This window comes from Argopecten irradians, chromosome 2 (genome assembly GCF_041381155.1).
Source record: "Argopecten irradians isolate NY chromosome 2, Ai_NY, whole genome shotgun sequence".
Lineage (NCBI taxonomy): Eukaryota > Metazoa > Mollusca > Bivalvia > Pectinida > Pectinidae > Argopecten > Argopecten irradians.
In genome coordinates, this window is record NC_091135.1 from 55,590,475 (window position 1) to 55,603,402 (window position 12,928).

Genomic DNA, 12,928 nt, shown 5'->3' on the forward strand with positions numbered 1-12,928 from the left:
CGATAAGAGAATGTCGACTTTTTTCAGTTTGTTTACTTTATGGTCCCCATCCAACCGTTTGGAACTCTCATTTTTTGCTCAATCATGAAAAATTTAAGGTTTAAGACCCCGTTTAAAGTATCGATTATTTTGTACGTTTATATCACTTCTTAGGTGTACTTGACCATAAATTATTTGATATAAAGTGTGTTAACCTTAGATATTACTGTTGACTCTTAGATTGTTGTGTTGTTTGTAAATTTGGACAAAATATGCAAAAAGGTACACTTATTAGTAATAATTGTAAGTCCACAAGGTTCATTACATATTTCTGTCACCAAATAACCATGCCATTATGTTTGACCGTATTCGACTTTACATAGGCATACACATCCACTTCTTTTTGACCTTGTCAGGAAAATGGCGACTGTATATTTAACATGCAAAATATGGCATATATGGGACGTCCTTATTGATATCAATGTACATATTCAATATTATAGTGTCATCTGAACATAGTGGGAATAATGTTTTAAAGAAAAAACATGTTTAATTTAAGATTTTAAGTGCATTTCCACAAATCTGCATGTTTTGTCCCAAATACAGCAGTTAAACATTTTTTTCTCAAAACAAACCTGTTAGTCTCCGTTTCATGTTTAGTGTTCCTAACAGTATATAATATACGGATTTGAGATGATTGAAATACCTTCCTTTACGTTATATTTGCATCATATAATCCCGCCAAGATCTAACTGAAGACTCGATGTGTGTGCCTTTGTAAAATCGAATTCGGTCAAACCATCGCTCTTGCTACATGTCATAAACACTAGTAAACACAATGGCATGAGTTATTTGGTGACAGAAAGATATGTAATGAACCCTGTGGACTTGCAATAAATCTGAAAGTGTACATTTGTTTTTGCATATTTTGCCCAAATTTACAAACAACACAGCAATCTACGAGTCAACGGCGATATCTTAAGGTTAGCACGGATGCATAGACACTTTATATCAACTAAATTATGTTCAAGTACACTCGTACACTGAAGTGGTATATAGCCATACAAAAAAATCACTATTTAAACATAGGTATTTAGCACGCCTATAAGTCAAAGACCCACTATATAGACTAATATATATGATCTCTATATATATTAGTCTATAGTGGGTCTTTGACTTATCGGCGTGCTAAATACCTATGGTTTATGCCTGTATTGTGTCTTTGAAATGGACGGGATAAGGGCAAAATATTTAACATATCGGTAGTTCATATTTGGAGAGATTCTACAAAATGACGAGAGAAGTTAGTTCAACATCACATCCACTAACACGTACGCTTTGGTTGAGCCGAAATGACAACATGCTTATGGGATATTTATATTGTGGACAAGGAAAGACAACTCTAATATAATTAGTTACTCGATAGTATATACGTCACCGACAGACGAACACCATGTGGCAATAAAAGTCTAATAATAATACGATTTCATACGACATTAAGTCATTAAAAGCAAATGAACTATAAAGCGGTATCTAAAACAATTGAAATTAACAAGATGGAAACAGTTTTAAGAGTGGCTTCCGAGGGCTCAAACAATGTAATTATATCAGAGATTTAATTATATATATAGCATTTTTTCGCGATATAATGCCAAAGTTTCGCGTAATAACGCGAGATTCATTTATTTTTCTTCTACCAAAATGAGCCTAATCGGCTTTCGTAGTTCCAAGCATCAGTTTTTTTAACGATTCTGAAAGTGTTGTTAAAGTCTCATCCTGTGCGGCGATGCTATAGAGCTCTTACAGGTGATCAATATCATTTAACTAACTCCACAATTCGATATTGTGGTGATTTTGCATCTGTCGGGTATTAAAGGGGGAAATATTATGGGATATAATAATTAGTCGACGGTGTACATTCGCGCCTTATCGCTTGACTCGCTTCGGGAAAATTAAAAAAAAAAACAGGTTCGATTCACTGATAATACATGTAGCTAAATATAGCGGTATCTGTGTATTATGTGTATATATGTACATAATGGTAACCGTCGCAAGTGTGACCATTATCATAAATACATAGACTTCCCATACTACACGTGTATCGGAAGCACGCCATCTAATGTATCCTTTACAATAAGTAGTAATAATATAGATGTATCTCATTGTATGGCTAGCTATTGTTCAGACATAAAGTGCTTCAGGAACTGTGATAAGCTTTACTGTCGAGAAATTTTTTATAACGATAGTTTTGATATGTTGCATCAAAACATTCATCCTATTCCTGCAGATTGTACATGTGTAGGTCTTGCACAATAAATCCTACTTAATTTGGCTGCCCTCACTAAAATGGCAGCGTCCTCATTATTTCACACTAAGTTAACACAGAATCAATTACATTTCCCAAAACGAAAAATACCACTCGCTTCCTTTAAGATCAGATGTGTTACAGTTTTAATAAGATAGAAATCATTATTATAGTAACTAAGCATTTCAATCGCATCGTGCTGGAGCCGCGGTCGCTGCATATACAAAAGTGTAGGACTAATTCAGATCATACACTGTCATGAGCCAGATCCTTACATGGGCTAATGAATACCATCCCATCTCTCTGATGTATATTCTTTTATCTGAAAACACACATTACGCAGATCAGGCCTATTTCTCATGAGATTTTTTAACAGGAAACATGTCCCGTCAGAATCGACATAAGGAACATAGCATTAAAAAAATGTAAAATATACCGACGCCCCACTGGTTCCCATGAACTTGTTGGTTGCCTCGGAAGTACACGCCAGTACAAAGTTACCGGCTGTGTGTTCAGTCATCCGCAGCAATCACTCTCCTGGAACTAGCGCGTCAGTTGCTGAAGGTTGTGAGTCGACACAACATTTTTCAAAACTGAAGAAGTTAAGTATACAATTTGCCTAAACTTCAAAAAATGCCAAGAAGATCTCGAGACGGAGGTGAGGAGAGCCAGCCTGTTTTAAAGCGAGGGCGCTACAGTTTCCGAATGACCAGGTAAATAAACAGTTTATAGCGCTTATTTCCTTTCCTCGATTCCGGGTACGCTTTCTAAAGAAGAAAAAAAGTACTTCATTAGGTGTGCAATTACCTGATTACTACGAAACCGAGATACGTTCGTTCATTTTCTTTTCCTTAAAATCTTGTACGAAAGTTTTTTGACCATAAAAAGCCAAACGTTTATCCATAGAAAATATACATCCCGCTTTGTATGTGTACTACTGCCTCTTATATAGACCTATGTACGTACACATGTGTTGTGTATAGTATAAAAGGCCAAAATCGAGTCACTCACTCTGCCTTCATTGATTTTGTTTACAAGTGGTTTATATTGATAGTTTTATTGAGATTTATAAAAGTGTTGCTAATCAGAGGAAAAGAAAATACACCATTGAAAAAAATAGTGATATTGAATTTGTAATTAAAACATAGTAGAAATGATATAATCCACTTGGGTGATCGGGTGGTGTGTGGTTAAGCCGCTCGCCTTTCACCTAGCCGCCGGGTTCGATCCCCGGCATGGACGTGGAAAGGTCAGGGGTCACCTGCCCGATCACGTGGGTTTTCTCCGGCACTCCGGTTTCCTCCCACACTAAGACTCCACGCGCGCTTACATCCGGGCCATCGAGAGTGATTTATATAAGTTGTGTAACTTGTTTCTCAATCGATGTAAAATAAATAAAGTTTATATTATAATCCACTATAGCTACTGTTTACTGAAGGGAGGTTTGGATCTTTATGGCCTTTTTGCATTGGGTAAAGTGACAGATGATTAAAGATTTGACAATGTAAGTGAAAATATCTTAATTAGGTCTAATTGGTAAGTGCCCACTAATATTTAAAAAGTTTATTAAAAACCATATTTTTTTCAAATGTAGGAAAATATGTATGTCGATGGCCTAAGATAAGGTTGCAACTCCACACAAATGCAAGCTTTCCTGTGGGATCAATATCAGATTCATTTCGCTGTTCAACTATCGCACTATATATAATAAGATGACGGCGGGAAACATAAGACGACCTATGAAAATTAAATAATTTGATTAAAATTTTAATAAAATTGTTCAGAAGGTGATGATCAGTGTAGTATTAATGGTAAGCAAATAACTCTACAGAATTTGAATTATAAATCTTGTTTTAAATTACCATTTAAAAAAATAAAAGCTGTTTCAGAAAGACCGATGGCCTTTAACATTATTCCTCTCCAGTGACTGGCAGTGCCAGGGGCTGCATATAACACAATTATTAAATGCAATGTAAGATGTACACAAACATTGAAACCAATGAGTTTTTGGCCCAAAAATCTGTTGAAGTGACCTTGACCCATAATTATACTGCATAATGTTAGTTAGTAATAATTAACCCCCTATCCCCCATTCCCCCTTGTCCAGTGCCCAGACAACTTCTATACTACTGAACCAATTTCAATGCATCTCACAGTAATGACCCTGTGTAGATGTGCAGTTAAAAAGTTTATTTTCCAAAAAAAATGGTTGCCATGGAGACCATTTGGTGACTGTAAAATTGTCAGTACAGTGGACCTTCGATAATCCGGACACCTTCGTTCCCAGCCTAAACCGTCCGGATTACAAGTTTTTCGGACTGCCGAATTCCGTGTTCTTAGTCAATTAAATTGTCACGTACGAGTTACTCCCCTTGACCTTGTAATCAATGATCGATGCTTTTATGTAATATACGCGTATTATAACTAAAACTTCGTTTGTTATGTTTTATACATATTTTTATATCATTACGTTAAGATCATTAAATAAATGTATTTCTTTTTCAAAATACGAAACCTAAAGCCGTCGTTAATTGTGTGTTATGTATGCATATAGCTACGTATCCCATTCTTGATCTGTCGTACGGCAAATTGCCTAACCAACTACGTTCTTGGCATAAAAAAAACTATGATAACAAACAGTTGTGAACATTTTATGAACTCGTATAATTGTTATTTTGTATAATGTGTGTTTTTAATGACCATTTCCACAAGTCTTTGCTTTCTGACTTACAGACGTGTGTAACATATTATAACCACGTGCCCGTTCACGTCTAACTTCGTGCACAATGTCACACACGTGTAAATGGCATGTGCCGTAGCCTTTATATCTTATACCACAGAAGATAAATTTGAATAGATTCACATACATTTAAATATTTTTTAAAATTCTTATTAATTTTGTGAGTATTATCTCGCTTTATTGTATCCGATACTCATTGCGATATATTCTGCATGCGAAACAGGTACGGTATCTACAGCCAGAGATTTACATAGTATACATTATCTATGTCTCTTACAGCATACGTACCCGTACCCAAGCTAAAACTAAATGTTTACAAGCGTGTGGCTAAAAATATATTGCGTATCTTAATTACAACGATGAAGTTTGATCTCCTATAGAAAACCAATGAACCGTTACATGACTGCATGTACCCGTGTGAAAGGTGTTCAGGTAAACGCCCGTGGCTATGACCTGGCAGCCGTCGTTATGACAACACACTCAGTGTCAAGTGATAACGTGTGTATTGTACATTCTCGGCACGTGGCCACAACAAATTGTCCGGATTATTGTGGGAATTTATTAACGAAAATTACATTCCGTTCCCAAAATGGAGTTCCGGATTCGGAATACGAATTTCCGGACTAGTGAGTATTAATAACGTTACGGAAGTCCGTTCCCTGACATTTCCGTCCGGATTGTGAGTTTTCCGGACTATCGGCGTCCGGATTATCGCGGGTCCACTGTAACTCATTATTCTTTGGATCAATTTTGGTCAAACTTGGTCAAGTGTTGTAATATATAGATGCCTATTATTTGATTCACATATTACGTAGGTTAATAATGGTTACCATGGAAACATAACAAAAGCATCTTATTGATCCGTTTAAGCTGAAAAAGGCTATATATGGGTTTTGAAAGGATGACAATTACAATGATTACAGTATAATTTTGAAGACATTCAGTGGCATTTTATTACGCCAGATACTGACTGCTGACATTTTTTCTTGGGTACTCTGGCTTTGCTACACAATCAAACCTTTGTCCTGGCACATCCTTAAATGACCCTGGCTCAGGCAGTTAATAAAACGTCAAACTAATAAATAAACATTCTGTTGCCATGATTAACAAACGAAATGTCAAAATAAACATAGACGACTGTGTGCTGCCCACAAATCTGGCGAGGACAACTCCTAAATTACTGAAACTTACTGTAATGTTGGGGACCATGTATAGATGGACAACAATGATTTTTTTTTCATATTTGGTTGCTATGGTAACTAGTCACACTTTACACAGGTTATGGGCAGTAGTTATGATTCACAATCCTTTTGAGTATGACCTATTCTCATATATAACATATTGTTGGTTTGTCTGAAAAGGTGAGGGATACCACCTGTCACAGGTCCTGTGGGCCTTTGTTGGATCGTTTTGTACTGTTCAGGCTGTGTAAGATAATTGTGTTTACATGTTTATAATTAGGAACCAATATTTCAGAAAAGGAATGCATTGTTTGCAAGCTTAAGCAATCAATTCAATTTAAGCTGTTGCTCATAGAATAAGTAGAGGTAAGCTTTGCCCTAGCTTGAAGAATACACATTTGAAAATAGTGTTAAAAACAGTGGTAATGATGTAACATCTAGTTGTGATGCTCAGTTTGATTTTTGTGTACTTAATTCCAGTTTGTTATGAGTCATTTTGTCTATAAAAAGGGTCTCAAACAATGACTGGCAGTCTAGACTAGTAGAACCCTATACTATCAGTCAGGGGGGCACATTTAAATGGCAAAACAACTGGAGTCATTGAAAATGTTGTTTACTACAATACTGCACATTAAACATATGATACAAATGTTTGGGGACACATATAAAATAATCTATCATCATGTTTAGTGTTGGGAATCAGTTGAGATGTCTGGGGGTCAGTCATGGAAAATTTGTTAATAAAATTCAATGGTCATCTCATAGGGATAATGTTGACAACATTATTTGACTCATTTCCTACTACAAATGAATAGATACATGTAATGCTCAAAAATGTGTTTCCCTATTATAGAATATAAACTATAGTAAACTATGAGGGGAAACATGAGACCCCAGGGTCATATAATTCATTTTTTATAAAGGACCTTATAAGACCTTAAATTTATATCTATAAAGGGTATTTGGTTATACCATGTCATCTGTGAAATTTTAGTCAATTTTATCCCTTTTGGCTCCTTCCACAGTCCCCTGGGGCTGGGGATCATATAATTCACAATTTTAATTGGCCTTATGCCTTAGATGTTTTTGCAAAATTTCATTGAAATTGCTATAGCGGTTTTGGAGAAGAAGTCAAAAATGTCAATTGTTTATGCACATATGATGCACAATGGACAACAATCTTGACTTAGATCACTTAATTATTTGTCACAGGAAGGAGTGTGTCATTTGTTTTATATTATAATGACAAAGATTCATCACGGTACTTAAACAAGTCTTTTCATATTTTAACAAATTTATGACATTTGCCATCAAAAGCCTCATGATTACTTGATTACATTTTCTTTTGTTTCCATGATTAATTTTACCAAGTTATTGAAAAGGAAGGGGAAAAATGGGTTAGGATACAGGTTAACGTGGAAGAGGTAAACAAAAGAGGTTCATAGCATCGATACGTTTGCTCCTATCAGTTTCAATATAGCGTTTATAGCAATCACTAGACCATAAACCTAGAAGTTGGATATCGTCATCTGCGACACCACACAAACTAGCCCAAGTAGCAGCCCCCGCCTCAGAGAGTGACCCTCATAGGAAGCGGCGTAGTACCCAAGTTGAGAGAGAACCAAGCGGAAGGCCTTAAGGAAACCAGAGAAGGATAAGCACATCCCAGAGGATAAAAGGAACAGAGGTTGGGTCAAATCTGGCTGTTATAAAAGCTGCTGAAGTGGGGCACAGGGGCAAAGGGGGTGACCTAGCTGTAAACAGGGAAGAACTATTTCAATAGGAACAGCTCTAAATTGCATGGCCTTTACAACTTTTAAAGACAATAACATACCCCATGGGTGAGGCAACAAATCCAGACACTGAACATGACGGGAGGGTTCAAATACACCTTTAACTAAGAAATTATTAGGTCTCAAAAAACCAAAGAAACCAACAAGGAAAGCTGCCCAAAAAACACAGTTGGCTTTACAAGTAAAGTCTTAAATTTTTGGGCTTTTGGCATGCCCAAAAGGTAATTTTTGTGTCGTGCATATATATGATGGTGATGTTTCTCCCTTAAACGTCCATTTTAAGCTTGTCAGTGCAAAGTCTGAAGGGTGAATTTTTACTGAGCAGTAGGCACTTTTTAAATCCACTTTTGCTAAGAAATCACTTGGTTTAATAATCCAAATAGCACTTTTTTTTAGCTCACCTGGCCCGAAGGGCCGGTGAGCTTATGTCATGGCGCAGCGTCCGTCCGCCATCCATCCGTCAATTTAAATCACTACTAGTCATAGAGTTCTGCATGGAATGTAACCAAATTTGGCCAGAAACATCCTTGGGGGAAAGGGAACAGAGTATGTATAAATTTGGCTCTGACCCTCTGGCGGCAGGAGGGGCATGGCCCAATATGGGGAATAGTGGTAAATCCTTCAAATAGCTACTAGTCATAGAGTTCTGCTTGGAATGTAACCAAGTATGTCCAGAAACATCCTTGGGGGAAGCTTAAGGGGAACAGAGTTTGTATAAATTGGCTCTGATCCTCTGGGGGCAGGAGGAATGTGACCCTATAGAGGAAATAGAGGTAAATCCTTAAAATCGCTACTAGTCATAGAGTTCTGCATGGAATGTAACCAAATTTGGCCAGAAACATCCTTGGGGGAAGGGGAACAGAGTTTGTATACATTTTGGCTCTGATCACCTGGTGGCAGGAGGGACAGGACCCTATAGGGGAAATAGAAGTAAATCCTTAAAATCGCTACTAGTCATAGAGTTCTGCATGGAATGTAACCAAATATGTCCAGAAACATCCTTGGGGGAAGGGGAACAGAGTTTGTATAAATTTTGGCTCTGACCCCTCCTCAGGGCAGGAGGAGCAGGGTCCAATAGGGGAAATAGGGGTAAATCCTTTAAACTGCTACTAGTTATAAGAGTTCTGCATTGAATGTAACCAAATTTGGCCAGAAACGAAACATCCTTGGGGGAAAGGGAACAGAGTTTGAATAAATTTTGGCTCTGAACCCCCTGGGGGCAGGAGGGGCTGGGTCCAATAGGGGAAATAGAGGTAAATCCTTTAAATCGGTAATTGTCATAGATTTCTGCATGGAATGTAACCAAATTTGGCCAGCAAAATCTGTGGGGGAAGGGGAACAGAGTTTGTATAAATTGTGGCTCTGACCCCCTTGGGGTAGGAGGGGTGGGGCCCAAAAGGGGAAATAGAGGTAAATCCTTTTAATCACCAATAGTGATAGAGTTCTGCAGGGAATTAACCAAATTTGGCCAGAAATATCCTTGGGGGAAGAGAACATATTTTGTATAAACTTTGGCTCTATATACCCCTCACCGAGCAGAAAGAATGGGTCCCAATAGGGAAATAAGAGGGAAATCTTTAAATTCCTTCAGAAAAGAAACATTGATCCTGTAATCAGAACATTACTTTGCATTACAATTACCAGGTGAGGGATACAGGCCCTCTGGCCCTCTTGGTTTTATAAATTATTCTTATGTAAATATATGGATTGAAAGTATTTTTCTAATTTTCATAGCGGCTATGATTAGCAGAAGCTCTCTACATATCTTACGAGGATTAATAACGTGCTCCACGGGATGTAGATACAGTAAAACCCCTTTAACTCGAATCCGGATTCCTCGAATACCCGCTATTCGTCGAACTCGTCGTACGGTCCAGACCGTCTCCCTATGTAATCTATGTAACAAAACCCCGGATAGCTCGAACAGCTATTCGTCGAATACCCCTTATTCCTCGAACAGAATCATGTCCCCGTTTCATCAAATACATAGTGTTTACCCATGTATTCGTCGAACAGGTGTTCAGCCCTTGAGATTTTTTTACCTGTGTCACACCTGACTGCACCGACCGACATGGATAATTGCTCACGATCTTGTGTTTATACAGTTGGCGTGTCGAGCCTTTAGGTAATTAAGAGATTAACGGTGTCATTATTACCTACCTACACGATCGCAATGTTGTTTGATGCTAACTTTATTTGAATATTTCAGAAAAGGCATTAAGTTATTGATGTTTCTCTCGTAATAATCTTCGCTGTAAATACGAAAATACGGGAGTTGTTGATCCGTGTTAATAGAAAGTACAAATTGTGAAATGACAAAAGAGGCGGAAGATATTGCTGACGTCCGCCTAATTATAAAAGTGTTTTTTTTTTTTTTTAAATTTCTTTGTTGGTTTCATTCGACAGGCTAACACAATGTTATTTATCGAAAGATGTAAACGATATCAAACGATATGTGCAAAGAATGTTGAAAGATAGGGTAATTAAAATGCCATTGTCGTGCATTGTTTGTCATAGTTTGAGACCGGACATTTTGACTGTTGATCATGACCAACCTCGGATGAGTCGAATACCCCGTATTCCTCGAACTATTGACCTGGTCCCCTGCTGTTCGAGTTACAGGGGTTTTACTGTAGCTTTTTCTATTTATAGCCGCTATGAAAAGTAGAAAAATACATTCAGTCCCTATATAAATATGTGAATGACAAACTATGCTCATAACGAAGAAATTCTCAGGGCATCCAGTTGACCCTTGTCTTTTAGCAGATTTAGAAGTCGCATCATCATTTCTCAGAAATCTGAAGAGTCAAAACATATTACAAAACCACATGTCCTTCAAGCCCAAGAGTCAAATTTGATTTTTGGGGTTCAATTTAAAAACAGTTTGAGGAGTCTACTGGATGGCCTGATTCTGCTTGTTTTTAGAGGGTCATTATAACTGTTTTAGACTTTTAGTGTAATTTCAAGGTCTCATAGGTCTTTCAATATACTAAATCATTGTATCCCTGTCTTAAAAATGATACATTTTATTCTTTCTTCAGGTCTCGTACAAGAAGGCTAGCCAGACTTGGCAATGAAATTGAAGGCAGAGTCAACAAAATCTCAGATGAAGATTTCAAGAAAAAGTTCACCATCCTGGAGGTGGAGGAGAAACGTAAGACCGATTCACTTCTACAGAACTACTTACAATGAAATACAACCAAGTTTATATTGAACATACAGCACTGGCATATATAGTGGCCATGAGCAAAGTCATAGATGGGTCAGAAAATAAAACAATTCATTATGTACATTAATTGGGACTCCAGACTCAAATTAGAGAGAGAAAAAAAGTATATATTTTGAAAAGTGAATTGCTATTTAAGTTAATACAAATTATAGCAGGAAACCTTTGATATTATCTAAACTGTTAGCTATATACCATAACACTGGGTTTTTCTTGTGTTCATGTTATTTTTAGCACAAGCTTATATCATAGCGTGGTGCCGTCATCCATTAACATTTCCTTTAAATCGCTACTAGTCATAGAGCTCTACTTGGATTGTAACCAAATTTGGCCAGAAACATTCTTGGGGGAAGGGGAACATAGTTTGTATAAATTTTTGCTCTGACCCCTTGGAGGCAGAAGGGGCATGGCCCAATAGGAGTTATGGAGGTAAATCCTTTAAATCGCTGCTAGTCATAGAGTTCTTTATGGATTGTAACCAAATTTAGCCAAAAACATTTTCAGGGGAAGAGGAACAAAGTATAATTTTTGGCTTTGACCCCCTGGTGGCAGGAGGGGTGTGGCCCAATAGGGGAAATAGAGGTTAATCCTTTCAATTGCTACTAGTCATAGAGTTCTGTATGGATTGTAACCAAATATGATCAGAAACATCTTCTGGGGAAGAGGAACAGAATTTGTATAAATTTTGGCTCTGACCACTTGGAGCAGAAAGAGTGGGGCTTAATAGTGAAATTAGAGGTAAAATTATATTTAAATTCATTCAGAAAAGGAACAATGAACCTGTATTCAGAACATTTAGGGGTTTCAATATCAGGCGGTACCGGTACTTTGCTGGTTGAACCTGGCTGTGGTACCGCCTGATTTGGGCTAAATTCCATTAGATAGCATACAGATGGTATAGAAAAGTACCCCCTGAAATTGCAATTGTACCGCCTCTCCTGAAAGATAATGAAACCCCTGCAGTCATTGCTTGGCATTACAAACCAGGAGAGCAATACAGGCCCTCTGGGTCTCTATATTAAGGAATATAATGTAATAAAGTGTTCTATAGTGATTGATCCAAAACTTATTCATAACATATTTTCAATTACCAACATAAGCTCAGTAAAATGTTGAATCGGGGGCCTTTATGTTTTACCCATTTTGTCCCCACAGCTGGTGCCTCACTCAAGGTAATGTCCGTCGACAACCACCTGACGCTGAATCGCCGTGAACACCATACCAAAGAGTATGACCAGCAGGATTTGATAGTGAGACGTGGTCAAGCTTTCAAACTGACCATTACATTTGACCGTGAGATTGACCAGGCTCATGATACAGTCCTACTCCAAGTCACTTTTGGTATGTATTCTGTAGAGTTGAAGAAATAGACATGAGATACCAGATGATATTATATACATCAGGGGTTATTTATAGACACCAAGGGATATTTATTGGCTGGGTATTGGAAGGTCTAAAACGATACGTATTGATGATATACTGGATCTCTTTTTTTCAAATTCAGTTGACCATTGTGTTTTGAATATTGTGACAATAGTTAAAAGACAATTTTGATAAAACATTCTATAACCTGGCAAAAACCTACCAAACATTTGTTTTGGTTCACCATCTGTGATGATTAATTTCTGTCAATTTGTATTCTTACCTATGAAAAACATGTCTAATCCATCTAGGTGACACAGATGGTTTAAATACTTCCTTTTG

General features: G+C 37.3%; 1 protein-coding gene across 1 annotated transcript in view; it reads left to right on the plus strand.

The window, feature by feature from the left end:
• The first annotated feature begins 2,858 nt into the window (after window positions 1–2,858).
• LOC138316004 (protein-glutamine gamma-glutamyltransferase K-like) overlaps window positions 2,859–12,928 on the plus strand; it is a 42,708-nt gene continuing 32,638 nt past the window's right edge. The window contains exons 1-3 of the mRNA XM_069257475.1: window positions 2,859–2,997; window positions 11,040–11,152; window positions 12,380–12,565. Coding sequence (XP_069113576.1) covers window positions 2,918–2,997; window positions 11,040–11,152; window positions 12,380–12,565 — 379 coding nt within the window. The 5' untranslated portion in view covers window positions 2,859–2,917. The remainder of the gene's footprint in view (window positions 2,998–11,039; window positions 11,153–12,379; window positions 12,566–12,928) is intronic.